Source organism: Nematostella vectensis, chromosome 7 (genome assembly GCF_932526225.1).
Source record: "Nematostella vectensis chromosome 7, jaNemVect1.1, whole genome shotgun sequence".
Taxonomy (NCBI): Eukaryota; Metazoa; Cnidaria; class Anthozoa; order Actiniaria; family Edwardsiidae; genus Nematostella; species Nematostella vectensis.
In genome coordinates this window covers 3,329,041-3,349,567 of record NC_064040.1, presented here as the reverse complement: position 1 = coordinate 3,349,567, position 20,527 = coordinate 3,329,041, and the positions used below count along the sequence as shown (strand labels likewise).

General features: G+C 39.4%; 2 protein-coding genes across 2 annotated transcripts; one reads left to right on the top strand and one right to left on the bottom strand.

Moving 5' to 3' along the window:
* The first annotated feature begins 10,831 nt into the window (after positions 1-10,831).
* Positions 10,832-16,902, top strand: LOC116619582. Its single transcript, XM_032384503.2, has 3 exons — positions 10,832-11,470; positions 15,341-15,418; positions 15,911-16,902. Exons 1-3 carry the CDS (start codon positions 11,219-11,221, stop codon positions 15,974-15,976), a joined length of 396 nt encoding a protein of 131 aa, XP_032240394.2. The 5' UTR covers positions 10,832-11,218; the 3' UTR covers positions 15,977-16,902.
* On the bottom strand, positions 15,676-20,516 carry LOC5514939 (biogenesis of lysosome-related organelles complex 1 subunit 2). The gene is made up of 5 exons (XM_048729909.1): positions 20,221-20,516; positions 19,196-19,315; positions 17,941-18,045; positions 17,173-17,235; positions 15,676-16,416 (listed from the first exon to the last, which is right to left on the bottom strand). The coding sequence occupies exons 1-4, from the start codon at positions 20,477-20,479 to the stop codon at positions 17,204-17,206; spliced, it is 516 nt and encodes a 171-aa protein (XP_048585866.1). The 5' UTR covers positions 20,480-20,516; the 3' UTR covers positions 15,676-16,416; positions 17,173-17,203.
* Positions 20,517-20,527: the final 11 nt, after the last annotated feature.

The window sequence follows — 20,527 nt, the reverse complement described above, 5'->3', positions numbered from 1 at the left end:
TTGAATGTAGAATTTATTTGAGGTTGATGATCGTGTATTGTAAGAATGAACGCTTTTGGTATCCGTGAAAAGGTTTAGAATATTGGGTGGGGCGGTTCCATTTCGGATATCATACATAAGATGGCACACCGATTCAAAATATAACGACTGTATGGGTAAAATATTAGTTCTAGCGAAAAAGGGGACCGCATGATCACTTTTTTGAGCGAAAAACATAAAGCGCAGAGCACGTTTTTGTAAGTATAGAATTTTGTTCAAGTAACACTTACTGGCATGACCCCACACGGTCACTACGTACGAAATGTGGGGCAAGATTAAGGACTGGTAGATATGAAGTAGGGTTTTGGTTGGGACAAAATGTCGCAGTTTAGCTATCAATCCCACAGTTCTGCTTATCTTTGTTGTAATATGCTCAATGTGGTATTTGAAGTTGAGATTTTTATCAATTAGTACCCCAAGGTATTTGACGTACTCTTTACACTCAAGACTGACAGTTTTTTTTCTATCGTTATCATAAATTAGTATTTTAGGATGACAAGCTAGGGTTTTTTGGTATGGATGGAAAATGACGAAATTTGATTTCTTTATATTTAGCGTTAATTTATTTGCCGTAAGCCAATTATAGACTTTAAACAGCTCATTATTTACAGTAGTTTCTATTGATTTGCCACTTTCATCGGCATACAGGATATTCGTGTCATCAGCAAAAAGAAAGAAATTTAGTTTATCTGAGGAGTACTGCATGTCATTCATGTAAATCAGAAACAATAGCGGTCCAAGGATCGAGCGCTGTGGAACTCCGCAAGTAATGGAGGATTTCTCAGATATGCAATTTTTTATTTCAGTTGTCTGTTTGCGATTTGTTAAGTATGAGGAAAACCAATCATTTATGACACCCCTGAAACCGTAAAAATTTAATTTTTCTAAAAGGATATCATGGTCAACCGTATCGAAAGCTTTTTTCAAATCCAGGAAGATACCACAAGAGTAAAAGCGGTTGTCCATATTTCTTTGAATCGTGTTAATTATGTCTAATGTTGCATGTTGTGTTGAATGGGACTTTCGAAAACCATATTGAGCCTTGTATAACAATCCATTATCCTCAATAAAGGAGACCATTTTGGTGTATACCAGTTTTTCATAAATCATGTTAAGGTTGGATAAAAGTGATATGGGCCTGTAATTGTTCGGGTCGAGTTCATCATCTGCCTTGAAGACTGGGGCAATTTTTGACATCTTTAGTTTATCAGGGTAAGTTCCCTGGGCAACAGACATATTAAGAAGTAAAGCTAGAGGGTGACTAATGATATGACTCACACATTTCAAAAGCTGGATAGGACATGAGTAAAGTCCACAAGCCTTATGGTTGGGGATTGACATTATTTCAAGCTGTACCTCTGCGGCGGTAACTGATCGGAACAAAAACGAAGACGGGGGGGGGGGGGGGGAATTTGACGTGGCAAGGTAATTCCTAAAATTATGTTGAGATGGGGGCAGTTTGTTGGCTAATCTGCGACCTACGGAAACAAAATGATTGTTTAAAATGTTGGATACGCGCAGGGGGTCCTTAGTTATTTTATTATTATTTAGGTCATTAATGGCATTAACGTATTTAGATGATTTAGTCCTCCGTTGCGATAGGGAGTTTATCCCCTCCCAAGTTTTTTTCATATTTGAAATATTATTTTCAAAATAGCTAAAATAATATTCTTTTTTACTTGATCGAATTAGAGCATTTAATTTATTACGATAGTATTTATATTTACTTGTATTTCCAGAGGCGTGATATAGCCTATTTTTATCTTTATTGAGGTTCTTATCCCCTTTGTAATCCAGGGTTTGGTTAATTGCTTTATTTTTCTTTTTGAGAGGGTTTTTAATGGTGCATGTTTATTAACAAGCTTGTTTAGTTTTTTGTAAAACGAAGAAAATATTTTATTTATGTCGTGACGGCCGTTATCAACGAGACTGTCCACAGTTGGTTCATTTAGACTTAAATTATCTAAGTCTTCTGTAGATTCAAGCCGATGGACTGTCGAGTTCTCGGTTTTACGGAGGAAGACTGCCGTGCTCTTAGCCCAGCAAAACTTGAAGCCATGCTGAGTTTGATAGTCCTTGGCTTTGCCCAGGAGCTCCTGTAGTTTTGGCGGCAGGTGGCTGAGTATTGATATACGACCGAGAACTGTGTCTGGGGGCAATCCAAAGTCCTCCGATTTGAGACTTGAAGTGTTTTTCCTTGCTGCCAGAACCCTCTCCCGTACTGATCTCCTCACAAACTTGCAGATTATGGGCTTGTTCTTCTGCCCTCGGCGGCCATGTTGAACTCGTGTAGGGATCCTGTGTGCGATGTCTATCTCATAGTCATCCATCTCGACTCCAATTTTGCTGAACAGGTGAAGGCACAAGCTCGTCGTTTGGTCTGCATTCTCCTTGTCCGACATCTGGGGCACTCAAGTTATTTTGAGATTATATTGGTAGCTGTATGCGGTGGCACTATCTATTTCTTTGCCCATAGAGTCTACTTTGTCGACCAATGTCCCTAATTTGGCCTGAAAACTGTTTAAAGCTGCATCCACCTCTTTCCTCCACGCTAAAAGCCCATCGCAAGTGATGTTTAAGCTTTGCATATCATCACTGGTTGGCGAATGATCTCTGTCAAGCTTTTCCGACATCTTCGCTCGAAGGACCTCGTGTTCCTTTACAAGATTGTGTAACTGAGCTTTCAAAGCGTCGTGTTCTTTTCTTAATTGTTTAGTATCTCCCATAATTCAACTTTGTATATATATAAACTTACTAATACTATTAAATAAGCAAACTGCAGCTCGCAGTTGCTTAGGAAAGCAAAAAGAAGCAGAAAAACACTGAGCTGCGGAAAACGCGTCCGCACTCTCCCACAGTCCGCACAGACGACCGTACACTTGACGACCGTACGCAAATAACAACACAGAGACACAACGGAACACATCACACTTGACGACTGTACCAATAGAACAACACAGAGACACAACGGAACACATTGTATCGTTCACTGGGTATAGGAACCCGATAAAAACAAAACACGTAACAAAATCACTGTGTATTCAACCTTTTTTCTCGCAAGCGTCCTACAACTCACTGGTATATCGTGACCCGTTACACACGTTAACACATCACACTAGACGACCGTACGCATAGAACAACACAGAGACACAACGGAACGCATCACACATGACGGCCGTAAACATTGAACAACACAAAAGAACAACGGAACACATCACACTTGACGACCGTACACGTTGAACAACACAGAAGAACAACGGAACACATCACACTTGACGACCGTACCCATAGAACAACACAGAGACACAACGGAACACATCACACTCGACGTTCGTACGCATAGAACAACACAAAGACACAACGTAACACATCACACTTGACGACCGTACGCATAGAACAACACAGAGACACAACGGAACACATCACACTTGACGACCGTACGCATAGAACAACACAGAGACACAACGGAATACATCACACTTGAAGACCGTATACATAGAACAACACAGAGTTACAACGGAACTCATCACACTTGACGACCGTACGCAAATAACAACACAGAGACACAACGGAACACATCACCCTTGACGACCGTACTCATAGAACAACACAGAGACACAACGGAACACATCACACTTGACGACCGTACGCATAGAACAACACAGAGACACAACGGAACGCATCACACTTTACGACCGTACACATTGAACAACACAGAGACACAACGGAACACATCACACTTGACGACCGTACCCATAGAACAACACAAAGACACAACGGAACACATCACACTTGACGACCGTACGCATAGAACAACACAGAGACACAACGGAACACATCACACTTGACGACCGTACGCAAATAACAACACAGAGTTACAACGGAACTCATCACACTTGACGACCGTACGCAAATAACAACACAGAGACACAACGGAACACATCACCCTTGACGACCGTACTCATAGAACAACACAGAGACACAACGGAACACATCACACTTGACGACCGTACGCATAGAACAACACAGAGAGACAACGGAATACATCACACTTGACGACCGTACGCATAGAACAACACAGAGACACAACGGAACGCATCACACTTGACGACCGTACACATTGAACAACACAGAAGAACAACGGAACACATCACACTTGACGACCGTACACGTTGAACAACACAGAAGAACAACGGAACACATCACACTTGACGACCGTACCCATAGAACAACACAGAGACACAACGGAACACATCACACTTGACGACCGTACGCAAAGAACAACACAGAGACACAACGGAACGCATCACACTTGACGACCGTACACATTGAACAAACAGAGGAACAACGGAACACATCACACTTGACGACCGTATGCATAGAACAAAATACAACACAGAGACACAACGGAACACATCACACTTGACGACCGTACGCAAATAGCAACACAGAGACACAACGGAACACATCCCACTTGACGACTGTACCAATAGAACAACACAGAGACACAACGGAACATATTGTATCGTTCACTGGGTATAGGAACCCGGTAAAAACAAAACACGTAACAAAATCACTGTGTATTCAACCTTTTTTCTCGCAAGCGTCCTACAACTCACTGGTATATCGTGACCCGTTACACACGTTAACACATCACACTAGACGACCGTACGCATAGAACAACACAGAGACTTAACGGAACGCATCACACTTGACGGCCGTACACATTGAACAACACAGAAGAACAACGGAACACATCACACTTGACGACCGTACACGTTGAACAACACAGAAGAACAACGGAACACATCACACTTGACGACCGTACCCATAGAACAACACAGAGACACAACGGAACACATCACACTCGACGTTCGTACGCATAGAACAACACAAAGACACAACGTAACACATCACACTTGACGACCGTACGCATAGAACAACACAGAGACACAACGGAACACATCACACTTGACGACCGTACGCATAGAACAACACAGAGACACAACGGAATACATCACACTTGAAGACCGTATACATAGAACAACACAGAGTTACAACGGAACTCATCACACTTGACGACCGTACGCAAATAACAACACAGAGACACAACGGAACACATCACCCTTGACGACCGTACTCATAGAACAACACAGAGACACAACGGAACACATCACACTTGACGACCGTACGCATAGAACAACACAGAGACACAACGGAACGCATCACACTTTACGACCGTACACATTGAACAACACAGAGACACAACGGAACACATCACACTTGACGACCGTACCCATAGAACAACACAAAGACACAACGGAACACATCACACTTGACGACCGTACGCATAGAACAACACAGAGACACAACGGAACACATCACACTTGACGACCGTACGCAAATAACAACACAGAGTTACAACGGAACTCATCACACTTGACGACCGTACGCAAATAACAACACAGAGACACAACGGAACACATCACCCTTGACGACCGTACTCATAGAACAACACAGAGACACAACGGAACACATCACACTTGACGACCGTACGCATAGAACAACACAGAGAGACAACGGAATACATCACACTTGACGACCGTACGCATAGAACAACACAGAGACACAACGGAACGCATCACACTTGACGACCGTACACATTGAACAACACAGAAGAACAACGGAACACATCACACTTGACGACCGTACACGTTGAACAACACAGAAGAACAACGGAACACATCACACTTGACGACCGTACCCATAGAACAACACAGAGACACAACGGAACACATCACACTTGACGACCGTACGCAAAGAACAACACAGAGACACAACGGAACGCATCACACTTGACGACCGTACACATTGAACAAACAGAGGAACAACGGAACACATCACACTTGACGACCGTATGCATAGAACAAAATACAACACAGAGACACAACGGAACACATCACACTTGACGACCGTACGCAAATAGCAACACAGAGACACAACGGAACACATCCCACTTGACGACTGTACCAATAGAACAACACAGAGACACAACGGAACATATTGTATCGTTCACTGGGTATAGGAACCCGGTAAAAACAAAACACGTAACAAAATCACTGTGTATTCAACCTTTTTTCTCGCAAGCGTCCTACAACTCACTGGTATATCGTGACCCGTTACACACGTTAACACATCACACTAGACGACCGTACGCATAGAACAACACAGAGACACAACGGAACGCATCACACTTGACGGCCGTACACATTGAACAACACAGAAGAACAACGGAACACATCACACTTGACGACCGTACACGTTGAACAACACAGAAGAACAACGGAACACATCACACTTGACGACCGTACCCATAGAACAACACAGAGACACAACGGAACACATCACACTCGACGTTCGTACGCATAGAACAACACAAAGACACAACGTAACACATCACACTTGACGACCGTACGCATAGAACAACACAGAGACACAACGTAACACATCACATTTGACGACCGTACGCATAGAACAAGGCAGAGACATGTAGCTGAGGCAGGTGAGCTGCCCATAGTAACGGATGATTTTGCTCTCGTTGAAACCACTTAACAGAGTTATTGTTATTTCAAACGACGTGACAACGACTATTTCTATGCTTTTCGGATTACGAAATAAAGGCATTCACGTGAGTTGCTGTGGTTCTGGCCAGAGTAGTGGATGGGCGATTGTGGTTATGAGCACGATAACAGTCGAAGCAATTAAGAAAATTATACTTACAGTCAAGAAAACAATGCAAAATTTGCAACTCGCCAAAACTTCGCCGATGTGGTAGTAAACTCGTTTCTCAATACTGCAGCTAATGTTATTCGGTGGTGTTTCTGTAGAGAGAATCACAAGAGAGAGCGTCGTATAAAGACCCGCGTGTAATCACTGCGCACCCTTATACTATCGCACGCTGACGGTGGATTTTATATAGTCGTGAATTAATTCTATTATTTTGTAATAAATATGTATTTACGGCAGCGGCTGCTCATCAACGCATGTCGTTCTGATGATGAAAATACGATCGGGAATGAACGGGTATCACGAGTAACGGCTCCAAGAAAAGAAATAAATATATAGATTTAAGCATCGCCTAAAAGTGGAGCTGAAAACGACCAAATATTTGCTAATTTTCGCTTAATAATAAATATTATTAATATTAAATATTATTATATTTCTGTTTTTGACGACGCCAACGATTTCACAGATCACGCGACCAACTTGTTTTGCCACCTTCCCCCCACATCTACATGACACATAATAAGTTTAGTTGTCATACGATGCTTCGGCGTCAGGGTAGTTTTAATTTGTTGACGTCATCGATGACGTCACGTAACAATCTCATTGCATTCCACTTGAGACATACATCACACATACCGAGTTCTGTTGTCGCACGATGTTTCTTTAATGAAATATATATATATTTTTTATTTTGATGACGTCAGCATATTTCTTATTCTAGTGACGTCATTGATGACGTCACAATCACGTGACCATATTGGTGCCCTCCCCATAACACCTTTATGACACATACCAAGATTGGTTGTCATATGATGTTTCGTTCATGACATATGGCATGACATATGTTCTTAATGAAATATATATGAATATATATATACCACTTTTTCTTAGGTATGGGGCTCCGCTCACGCGGCGCTTCGTGGGAGCTCCGCTATTAAAAGTCTCAATCGTAAACTTTTTTCACTACTTGACTTTCCCTCTCATTGTCTCAGCGAGATTAAGTTATGGGAGAGGTCAAATTTGACCGAGTACGTTCAACAACGTTGCAAATTGTACGAACGACGTAGATGGACACCCGTCCTGAAGTTAGTTAAAACTACCTCGAGATTGTGAAATTTGGAGCTTAGGAGAGCCAAGGAGTGAGAGGGATCACATAACACATCGCCACGTAGGAATGCTGGGAGTGACAAAGTTAATCAATCTCGCGCCGCGCATTTTCGAAGGAATTTCAGTAATGAAAATACTTTTCAATATAAAGTGTTACCCGTCGCAGGCTTGCTCGGCTGATCTAGTTTAAGACGGCATAATTGATCGCGCATAGCAGCTTGATATGGCGAAATTTGTTGTTGTTGTACCTCTGGTATTTGGCAATGTTTTCCAGACATCATTCCGTTTCTCTCTGGTCGACTGCACCGTATTTTATAATTATATATACAAACGGGTTCTCTCCTGTAAAAAAATATAGGAGTATCTTTAAAGTATGCTAGTTCCTTACTATAATAAAGTCTTTGGCTCTTTAATTAGTTTGAATTATCATCCAGTGGCTAGCTTTGCCACTGCAAATTTTGATTCTGGCTACAAGCGTCACATTCAAGCGCCCCTTTTTTTCCGGGCCACTTGAGGCACTGTATGATTAGTATTATTTACAATTATCCCATTGCTATCAAGCAATGACATTCAATTTAATAACCTCTTTCTGTTTACCCTATTGAGTGTCACTAACTATCGATATACCAGCCCATGGCTCTTTGTTTCTATATAGAAATATAGGAAACGTACATTGCTCGACAAAACTGTTGTCGCCATATTTTTTTTTCACTGCATACGCATAGGGGATCAATGTAACCCATTTCTTCTTCTACCGATATACCAGCCCATGGCTCTTTGTTTCTATATAGAAAACGTACATTGCTCGACAAAACTGTGGTCGCCTTATTTTATTTTTCACTGCATACGCATAGGGGATCAATGTAACCCATTTCTTACTCTACCTTCTTCCTTCCTCTAGGTATCGAGAAACCCGCCTTTTTTAGCGACGCGACGATTAGTTTTGTCCAGCATTGTAGCTCACGTTCTGTAAAAATGCTCTAAAAGGAGGTTTGAGACACATTTCACGCACATATCAGAGACAATCCCCTAAACACAGAGTATTACAATGTAATACAGTGTAAAAACCTGTGAATTCCCCATGATGGTATCGCTGGTCTTTGCAATAGGTTGGCCTAAAGAACTGGGCTTCCGCTGTTTTCGCCCGTGGTGTCCCCTTTCCAGCGACACGGTGGAATTCGAACTGAGCTATTCGTGTTGTCGTTTCTGACACGAATAGAACAAACGCGACTTTTATAATGTCCATGAAATATCATCCAAATTATGATGTAAAAGATAACAACCATGTCTAATTAGACTGGTTATCTTCGGAGACAGTTTTATGAGCACGTTATTAGCGAGCTTTATTTTATCATGACATTTGCGCCAAAAAGGTCTCAATACGAATGATAAGAGTATCAATACCCTCAGACGGCAACCAGGATATGACAAACGTCCCGCAAAATGTCACCCTTTCTCTTTGAAGAGATCAAAGAATCTTTCAAAGAATCTTTGAAATCAAAGTATACTTCTCAGGTTTCCATGTTGTGTATTCTGCGTTGTTATTTAAGACGTTCTTATAAAACCTACGCGAAATTTAGGTTGGTCTCGAGTGGGTAGATTGGAATATCCGCTGATGAACTTACGGTTCACACGTCTCAAACTATTCGGGTTAATGGAAAGGCCTTATTTTTTAAGAAGCTTTATTCTAAGTCGTTAAGTTCTTGAATATCATGGAGGAATTGGTAAGAGTTTTCTTTTCGTGATTAGGTTTGGTTTCGTAATTATTCATTTATCCTTCATTCGGTGTAATCAAACACAGTGAGAACAAAAAGACGTAGGACTTCTAGATTAAAAAATTGAGGAAATTACGCACTGGGATACAAACATAATGAGATAATGAAAATGTAAATATAAGTGAACGATTAAAATTTGCTTAATCTAAAGAGCTGATTAGAAAAAGAGAACACCTGGGAAAAATGAAAGACGTGTCTTATATTACAAAAGGACAAACCCCTCTATTTATTCGGGGTTGCTTGGACAAATTACTTAGTTTTTTCATAAAATATATTACAATAAATAATTCATCCGAATTCATTCATAGCAGAGCGTGGTAAATTCGACCATAAACGAAACACGCTGATAGTAATCATGTTTAGAAAGTTAGAAAAAATCTTGAATAAAATGACTTATTAAAAAAAAACTAACTAATGTCTATTAATTTCTAATTTATATCATTGAATGAATAAACTCTTGACGAAACTGGATTTCAAACAATGCTAATGGTGTACGATATATTTTTGGTATCCTCTATAAACGAGCTTAACTTCACCGTTGCCAAGGGTGACTGTACAATGACAAGACTGGGCTGCTGTTGTTATTTTTCACTTTCATCCCTACACTTACCGCACGACCCCCTCACCACCACCACACACAAACCTCATCAACAGCCAAGTCAACTTAACTCTCCCCAGCCCTTCATCAATGTCACGGAACTCCCCGCTCTTCACCAAGCCTGACGTATGACGTCTCCTCAGTGTCACCAATGTTGCTGCTTGAAACACAAAAAGGACTGTTTCCTTCATTTTCTATCCACAATAATCATTCATTTTGTAATACGCCTTTAGGACCAAACCTGTTTTCCAAGGGTGGCGTTTAAAATAGAGGTCGTACTGTATTACTATATATTATTTAATCATTTCCACCCACATAAACCCTTTGAGGTCACTATTTATTGGTTTCCGAGGGAGACAAGTCTGACTGCGTACATCCTTTATTTCTAGTAGGTCCTTTTGACTATGCCACCCCTCCCCTCCCCTCGTGTTCTGACGTGTGTCTCCGCTTGTAGACAGGTGCTGTGGGGTTAATTTGCACGAGTCAAGTGACCTTTAAGCACGCGGAAGACATACCTGACACTTGGTTAAGACGAGATCATAATTAGCTAGACATCAAGGAAGGAATTCGCTAAGTTCGTCTGAGGGATCTAGTTTGAATATCTCCTATCGCCTAAGATAACTCAATACCTCTTCCACGACCAGCATGAAAATGACGTCGAGGCGCGATAAAGATGAACTTTGATAACCGACCACCCGACGATTTGCTCATCTAATAGTCACAAGTGGGTGAAATAAGGACGCACTCTTACAGGAAGTTAGGGAGAAACGAGATACGCAATTACCATATACACGCGGACAAACAGATGCAATCAAAGGCTCGAGGCGTTAAATAACCGGCGACTTTAGACACTTGTGGTAGTAATTGCTATACGAGGTCCGGTTAGGAGTAAGAAGAAACAAAAATCCGTAGAATGGCCAGAGTTTCTACACATATAGCAATGTTCGTAGTTATGTACCTAGCCACCACACAGGTCGTAGTAGAGAGTTTTACTCAAGGTTTTCTGCATTTTCGCGCCACGGCGCCCCCAGTGAAGAAACAAGCGAACGACACGCCATACAGAGAGGAGTTTTCTTGGCGTATGGCCCTACTAAGGGATATGGCGAGAGACGAGAAACGCGAAGAGACGGCGGAGACGGCAGGCCGGCAGTCAGATACCAGAGAGGTGAGTTGTTAAGCAAAAAGGATAAAATATCAGTTAATGATATGATGAAAAATTGGTCGAGATGAAGGGCTACACACATGGCGCCATAAAGAAAACTTTATTTTTAACAAATTTCAACTGCAAAATACTCATAGAGTAACGATTGCAAAGCTTAGCAAAAGTAATATAGTAGCAGAAAACAAAAGCTTGACGTATAAAATGTGATTCCTAATAAATTGTATTAGCACCAAATGCACTAGATTTTAAAACCTTGGAAACACACTATTTAGCAACATTTTAGAATATAGTAAAAGCCACAAACACGTTCCTATAAATAACACCCGAACTGTTTCATAGTTGAAGCTCTAGCCGCTTTTACTTTCAGTTCCATAAAAAAGCACGCTTGGCAACTGAAGCTACTACTAAGCTACCATAGTTTCTGTAATATTGGCGCTAAAGATTCAAAGACGATATATATATATATATTTTTCCAAACCATCAAGACCAATTAAACGTATTAGTCTGTCCAATTTCTACTAAAAAAGCAACAGATGTTGCGGAGTTAAAAACAAACACGTGTATTGTTCAACTAAGTCAAAATCCGCTGAGAAGTTTCTGTTAGATAAGTCATGCGAACACAAAGAGTGCGGTTCCATTATTGATAAATTGTAATTATGCGGGCAAGCTTAGGTCAAATCATCTGTTGGATTTAATGGGCGCTTGCCATCTCTACTCTACACAGGAAGAGGTTAGAAAAGCTGTCGATAACAACGAAATCGCATTCATCCAACGTTCTTTTGTGTAAGATTGACAGAAGGCCTGAAAAAGACTACGGTTTTTAACTTTGAAAAAATAGATAAATACGTTTAGACTTTTTGGAGAGGGGGCGAGTGACGATGCAAACTACTAAAAAAAGAAGACTTCGTAAATCCTCATAAAAAACACGCAACAGAAGATCAAATAGAAGGAAGCTAAGTACCTGTTTTGCCCCATATTCGTTTTTTCTCGGTTATTGAGAATTCTTTTATCAGAGGATTATAATAAGTTTCATTCCACAATTTCATCACAGCTTCCCACAAACATCAGAGGAATGTGTGTTATAGTGTGACACAATTTTTATCTTTGTGGGCCTACTGTAGAACCCCGTTAAGAGTATCCTTACGGGAGACAACGATAAAACGATTTAGAGAGTTTGAATAATCCGAAAAGACATGTCTCAAGATAATTGCAGTTAGGGCCCACCATAAAACAACAGTAGTTACCCGAAAAGAAATGACTGGAAATTACTATTGAATTCAGTTCGAGTTATTTGCGTTTCACTGTATCGATGGAGCCCTGGAGCCTAAATTGTTGGAGAGTTCGGGTTATCAAGGTTCCACGGTATTAGGTAGGTAACTAAAGTGAGTTTTAGTTATCGGGGAGTTCGAGTTACCGGGGTTTTGTTGACGTTCATCTCTCATTGTCTGCAAGAGACGCTTTTTGTGGAAAATGTAGTCACATGACAGCTTAAGGGAACCCATTTCACTTCACTGGATTCCAGTGGCGTGGGATGAGTAATCTGCCGGATTACTTATTGTAGCGTATACGGTCTCGCGTGGGAAGGGTTTAAGGCATATAAACGGCCTTAATCTGCTATTTGGATAGGCGTGACTGCTGTACCGCGTAAGTTATTAGCTTTGTTAAGTGGATTATCTGTTCCACTAGTAAGGTCACATTCCAAAGTAGGTTATAAATATACAGTAAAATAGTGTGTCCTGAAAAAAAAGTTGAGCTATTTTACTGAGGTGAAACTCACAAGCGGTGACGTAGCGCATTCATTAATAACGAGGGGTTATTTAAACAAAACTTAACAGTGCACAATACTGCATCGCGGACTTAAATCTGGCTGTCAAAATGAACGGGGAGGGGGGGGGGGGGAGGGTGGGGTGCCAGTGTCATTTGACGACACATATTTATAGAATCGTCTAATTTTCAGTTTAGGCTGGCCGTTATTATGTATTTTTATTCTGCATTTTAGACCTTAAGCAAAATTGTTCTGCTATTTGATCCATAATTCTATCATGTTCTTAGCATGTACTTAAATTTTGGTGATTTTTTAAGGCTGGACGTTCTTATAAAAAGGTTCTTATAAAAAATATATTGTCAGTAGCTGTATAACTCACAGTAGAAGTAGCAGAATGCTTTAATTTTTAAATTTTTTTTTTTTTTTGAGAAAGCACCTCTCACCAAAAGTTGACGATGGGAGGGAGAGTGAGTGCCAACACACAGTTAGCCGTGATTTTGGGTCAAGATATTAAGCATATATTTGTAGCATATACTTGTAGTAACTTGTTCAAGCTGTATAATGGACGGGGAGTGGTTTATTAATAATGTAGATTCCAAACCGCTCTTTAATAACCAAAAACCTTGTGGTTTATACCCAAGACCACTAACGCGCCGGGTTTGGAAGGAAATGGATGAATAACCGATATTGGAAAACGGATTGGACTGCGCGCCACTGATATGACATTAAAGATAAAAGCTCTCACAATTACTTCCAGTCAATTGGACGACAGATCATTTGCTTGACAGTTATGCTCACTTGAAAGTATCGGAAATCAGCTGGCGTTTTGTTTTAACAGTGCTTAGTTTACTTGATAGTGTTTCGCTTTTTTTTGGTTGACTCCGCCATTACAATCGAGGTTTGAAATAGACTCAAAGAGATAGAGAGGTTTCTTATTTCTGCTTGGGAGTTCTTCAAAGGCTACAAATTTCGGCCTTTTTTTCTCATTTTCCATTACGTGACACTTAGTCCGCTTTTACGACTCTTCTAAGCTAATTTATTAACTTCCTCCCTAGCTCTGTTAACGACATAAGCGCCTCTATCTGTCTAAATGCACGCATTTAAGGCAAAGTGGAATCGGCAAGACTTCTAATCCCATTTTTTCCGTCAAAATATGACATGATCGGGTGAAGCAATTTTCCCTTCGAGAAATAATGGACGATAAGATTAGAACGGTACCAATAACTGGGAAATTTGATATTTTTCAGTAGAGAGTAAAAGTTCCATTCGTCTATTTCCGTACCGTCTTTGTCGTCCTTGTTTCCTCTTTTCTACGCTAAATATCCCGTTTATAACAGCAGATCTACGTTAATCGCGAGAACCAATCTAAAAATGTCATTTTAGCATCTCTATGTTTGGGTTTATAAGAGGAAGTGATATGCCATGTTTCCATGAAGGGAGATGCAGAGGCCGATTAAAATTAATTGTGTAAAATATCATAAACACGAGTCTTTTCATAATTGTCCTCGAGCGAATTCAATTAAGTGAACTTGTTGCATTGATATTGGCTATGGTTTTAGTACGTTAATAATGGTGAAATTTGAAATTTTTAATCAATTGCACCAATGAAACTCTTTTTTTCCGGTCGTATATTTTCTTGAATATTGCATTCCCCAAGGGTTTAACCAGTCTTATGTTTTGAAAACCAACTTGTTACTTGGCATAAAGTGCTATGAAGGAAACATTTCTGTTTGATGATAAAGAATTTCCATGTACTTGGGTCAACACCAAAATGGTAAAAAAGAGCATATTAAATAGGATGATTCAAAACTTAAAGTTTCTTAATCTTTAATCTGCCAGATGAAAATGGCTTGAATTTGTAAACAATTTAATTATTCATAAACTTTGTAATTCGTATCGAATTTTTCTACTGGAACTTTCAAAAGAGCAGTATTTCGTAATTTGGGAAGAAATATTTTAGTTTTCAATTATAAAATCTTCCTAATAGGCGTCTTTTGGACTAATTAGTTTTATTCCTAGAAAACGAGATGCTTCAATTAGCTCTCTCCAAACCCAGATGCCTACCATCTCATACCAGCTAATTAACACTTTTTTCTCTCTTAATTCAGGCTCAAGACATATCTACAACACAACAATTGTGCGCAATGTTAGAAGCTCAATGTACAACAACGCGGCTTAGACGCAAGGTACGATAAAATGCTGCGTTCAAACCGTTCAAAATTGATCTTGAATCCTACTCTGTCCTACACTAGACTGTATTATAGCACTAGTGTGGATGCAGCATAAATATTTTGTCTCCGTTTCCACTAGCTTTCTCTTCCCTCCACTCTCCTCAGAGCGGACTAACTCTTCTTATTTCGGTTCCAATTAAGAAATAGTGAAGGCACCAATAGCAATTAAGCACAGGAATATGTCATCAGTATCCCAAAAGTCAGAGTAAAAGTAAATGTCTAGCTTTTTCATTTACACAGAATTGTCTATCCTTTAGCCTTTCAACACCATATTACCAAATATACACAGCTTTCCCCTGTCCCTTGCGGTAATCAATTTTCATGTTAGAATATATTTTCTCTGCTACAATCGTAAAATAGTTAGAACTGCTTCACTAATCGTAGAACTAATTGTAAACAATGATGTGTTGTAAAGCAATTGATGTTCTATCCTTTTTATTTATTTAGGTGAGACTTCAGCAAGCTAGACGAGATTTCTGTGCCGAATTTGAAATCTTATGCCAACAGAGATAGCCAACCCAAATCAAAATTCTGTATACTAAAACACACTAGGATATTGTAAAATTATAAATAATACTTAATATTTTCTTGTAATAAAATATGAGAGAAATTTGAGAGTTGAAAAAAAGTTTGAAAAGACATCCCATTAAACAAAAATGGCCATTCATCCAAGCACATAAAAATATCAGCCTTTTGACCTCCTTAATAAAGCAAATGTTCAAGACTTTGAGAAATAGTGTATTCCTTTCAGAGAAGTTGATATAGAGGAAGGCAGACATGAAAAGTTCTTCAGTGCTTCCAATCTTCTATTTTCTTCAAAACTGCCTCTCTCTTTTTTCTCTGTCTTCTTTTCTTTCCTCTTTTTTAGCACCTCACTCCTTCCCCCACTCCTTAAAATAATTCCAAATTAAGTTCTTTTCAAGAGTTTTACCCCTGTCGAGGAGACTATAGTCCTGAAAGAGACAAGGTTGGAGAAAAAGATTTCATGTAAAGAAATACTGTATGCCATGGAGCAAGAAAATAAACCACACAAATTACACTAAACACTTTGCAAATTGATGGCTCAAAGTTGAAATACAAATGGGTCATTTTTAGTAATAAGCTGGCTAGCAGGCTCTTTAGTGGGATATTTCAGAATCTTGGCATTCATGTACCATGGGAACAGTAATGTCCAAATAAATTCATACTGTGCTAGCAGGCAAGTAATGGTGTGCCTTTCGAAATACCTTAACTAACACTCCTAATATCCTTAATTAAAATTTCTTTAGAAGCAAGTTGTATGTGAAATCATGATACAATTAATGACTTATTACTACATTTACACCTATTATTGTTACTATATTATATCCCATAAAGATCTTTATTTATTAATGATGGAATAGGCAGTTTTAGTCTATCCAATAAAATGGAGATACCATGCAGTAAAAATTCCTCAGCTAGCCATTGTTATGATTGATATGGTATAATGCATATATGCATGCTTTCAGAACCATGATCATATTGTTTATTTGAATGAATTGTTCTCTTGAACCCTTTAAACCGTGCTCTTGTGTGCAAGTCTTTGATTCACTTAATGTGGAAGTCTTAACTAATGTACCCTTATTATTACTTTACAGTAATCTATCCACAGTTCTTCCCCCCCCCCCCACTCAACTCTATGTCAATGATTTATTTACAACTGAATGAACTTTTTAAATTTCTTAAAATACCTGTCTACACTTGAAAATCCTGCTTTAAAATCTATCTTCTTTCCAGCCTTTTGAATTTGTTTTCTGTGGACAAAAAAGTTAGCTTGAGAAAGGTGTTGATCAATCCTTTAGTGTAACAGAAAAAACAAAAGGCAAACACTTTTGCTGTATTGGCTTTGGTGGACATATGTTGGCCGTGGTTTACTAAACAACCTACTATCAGAGAAGAGCCCAAAGCTAGCCTAGAGAATAAATAATTTTGGGAAGCTAATCACCTCCTTGCAGCTAAAGGCTGAATTACGAGGACCATATGTTAGAAAATTGTATATTCGGTTAAATATGCTATCCTTGATAATCTGCTATCCTTGATAAACAAAGATTACAAAGACAAAAGATTACAAGAACACAGACACATTGTGGTCAGGTCAAAGGTATACAAGGCACCCCTGACACCTACAACACATATCTGACCACAACACAAGCTTTAATTGTTGTTTTTTGTTGAGGGAGGAATCCAAATAACCCGGAGAAAAACCCTTGGAGCTAAGGCAAAAACTAGCAAACTCAAATCATGTTCTGGCAATCTAACCCAAAACCTAGTGGAGGTCCAGGGACTACCAAGAGATGACTGTCAAATGCACCATCAATGCTGAAATTATGATTTCTTCCTAATTAGACGGACATATTGAAAAGTAAGAGTTTCAACCCCAAGGCCAACTGGAAACTACAAACTCTGTGTCCTGTAGCCCTTTGAATCAGTTCAATAAAGTAGCCGTCTGCCTACTGTACCTAATTTCTTAGAGTAGGCATCAAGGCGGTAAGCAGCTTGCTCGAGACTGGAAACACTGTCCTCAATCCTATCTATTTGTTCCAAGTATGGTTGAAGACTCTTGTCTGCAAAACACATGAATCAAGTTATGAGTCTCTTATCAATATCAGTATACATTTAAAAAAAATGTATTCAAAAGGCATCCCTGTACTAAGTATATGTCCTGATTGCTGGCTAGACAACCAATTTAACCTTTAAAATTGACTTCAAGATAATCATAACAGTCTTCAAGTTGCCAAGAGATTAAGTTCAGTGATTACTACATGGATAACTCAAACTCCCCAATTGTTTTTGCATCCCTCAGGGAACGGGAATTAGGATACTTTGTTAGCGATTTCTTATTAAAATAACAAAATATGCATTTCCAATTTGTATTGAATATTGTATTCAGGGAATAAAATATATCTAACCATTGTGGGAAATTTCTCCTGCCTCCCGATTCAGCGAAATCCTTTCTTGTTATATTTCTATTTCTCTTGTCTAAAAACCCACGTGATCGTTGTTTTCAAGTCTCGAAACATTTGAACAGTACTGAGTAACCATAGCCTCTTGAGTGTCCGTGACTAGCCTGAACGCTCTCCGAACCTAACTTCCTATTTAGGTTCTATATCAAATAGGAAGGGAGTGAAACAATGCAAAACAAAACATTTCTTTTTCCCACCTAGACAAAATTAGCCCTGATCCCTGCACTTGTCGCATGCCCGGGCGTGTGTCGGCGGCGCGATAAGTTCAAAGCTGTCACTCATCAATCATGTCTCATACCAACATCAAAACATTGGTCGTAACTAGGCAGGTTTTCGAACAATGGAATTTAGCGTTGTTTCACTCCCTTCCTATTTTATAAAGAACCTTAATACAAAGTTAGGTTCGGAGAGCGTTTAGGCTAGTCATGAACACTCAAGAGGCTATGGTTACTCAGTACTGTTCAAATGTTTCGAGAGTTGAAAACAATGATCGCGTGGGTTTTTAGACAAGAAAAATAGAAATATAACGAGAAAGGATTTCGCTGAATCGGGAGGCAGGAGACATTTCGCACAAAGGTTAGAGATATTTTATTTGCTGAATACAATATTCAGTGAATTGGGAATGCATTTTTGGTTATTTTATTAAGAAATCGCTGACAAAAGATCCTAATTCTCGTGCTCTCCCTGTACCTTCTGGTACACATAGTTTTAATGCGGCCGGGTTGTAATGCAAACAATAGCAAACCCTCACATTTATCATCCAGTTTTTCCATGGTTGTTATGAGTGATTTCGTCATTGTCGACATCTCTTTGTATTTATCAGTTGTCAAGTTGTTAAGTTGCTCTAACAGTGTGTAATCTTCCAGGGATGCTGAAAAAAAAAAACGTTTTCACAGAGAATTAATTTTTCTTTTTTTCCGAGATACAAAAGAATGATTTTCAAAGCCTCTAGGGTGGGGTGTGTGCAGGATATGCATGCCCCTATTTTCCATATGATACCTACAATTGCTTACCCCCTACCCCCTTAGTAAGTCCTTGGTATGCGCTTGACTCCTCCCATCCTTATTTGTAAGAAACCCAAATCATAGTTAGTAGTAACTATGCCCAAATCTATTCGGATCAAACCTCCTAGTAATAAAAAGATTTTAAGGGCCTATGGTACTATCTCGTTGCTACGAAACTCCGTTGCTACGAATTTTGTAGAAGAAAATGCATTTTTTTATATATTTTTAGAGAATAAAAATAGATGGCAAAAAAACAATATGGCGGCCATTTCCACGCGAGAAAAACACGTTAATTTTGAACATTTTACAACAATTGTGAATTTTTTTTCACTCAAACCATTGATATTACCATTCCTAACAACTTAACGCATGGGATTTTTGATTTTTGAAGAAATGAAAAAGTTATTACCAAATATGTCGTTTTTGAAGAACATAAATATTCGCCATTTCTCTCAGTATCAAAATTTCGCAAATCCGATGCGTGAAGTTTTAGAAAATAGTGATGTTAAAATATTTCTGCAACAAAAATTATGTTAGATTTCAACAGTAGCTTCTCCGACACGTTTTTCTGTTCTGGGTCACGTGACCATGGGAGGGGTCAGATGACGTCATCACTTGTGTTATTTATGTCTAAAGCACTTATGTTGCAAGTTCCAAGAGATTTGACAAAAAACAGAAGCTTTTATAAAACAAACAAATTTCCCTAGCAACGTACTCAAAAGATAGTACCATAGGCCCTTAACCAGAAACCGTATTAGTGTTTGTTGTTTACCTGTCAGTTCACCATTCAGGTATTGTGTGATCTTGTCGAAGGCCACCCGACATGTTTCTTTTAGATCTTTCTCTTCAGCTTCCGCCGTCGTAGATCCCTCAGAAACTAGTCTTTGTCTAGCTCTAGCGTCCGTGGAAATCTCGCCAAATGGGTCCTCGTCTTTTTTAATATCGACTGAACCGGTATCGCGAGCTGTCTTGGGGGGAAGTTTCAAATCTTTCGACAGTAATGATGAAGACGAACTTTCCTCGTCCGCCATTTTGAGACGGGTCTCGATTCTTTTGGGTTTCCTGTGGTCGACAGGAGC

Bases quoted from the DNA above. Each gene is read 5' to 3' on its own strand.
- LOC116619582 (XM_032384503.2), top strand. From the start codon at position 11,219: ATGGCCAGAGTTTCTACACATATAGCAATGTTCGTAGTTATGTACCTA. The intron at 11,471-15,340 runs GTGAGTTGTTAA...CTCTTAATTCAG, and splicing joins GGCAGTCAGATACCAGAGAG to GCTCAAGACATATCTACAAC. The intron at 15,419-15,910 runs GTACGATAAAAT...TTATTTATTTAG, and splicing joins CAACGCGGCTTAGACGCAAG to GTGAGACTTCAGCAAGCTAG.
- LOC5514939 (XM_048729909.1), bottom strand. From the start codon at position 20,479: ATGGCGGACGAGGAAAGTTCGTCTTCATCATTACTGTCGAAAGATTTG. The intron at 18,046-19,195 runs GTGAGGGTTTGC...TGTGTTTTGCAG, and splicing joins GGAAAAACTGGATGATAAAT to ACAAGAGTCTTCAACCATAC. The intron at 17,236-17,940 runs GTACAGTAGGCA...TTTTGTCCACAG, and splicing joins TGCCTACTCTAAGAAATTAG to AAAACAAATTCAAAAGGCTG.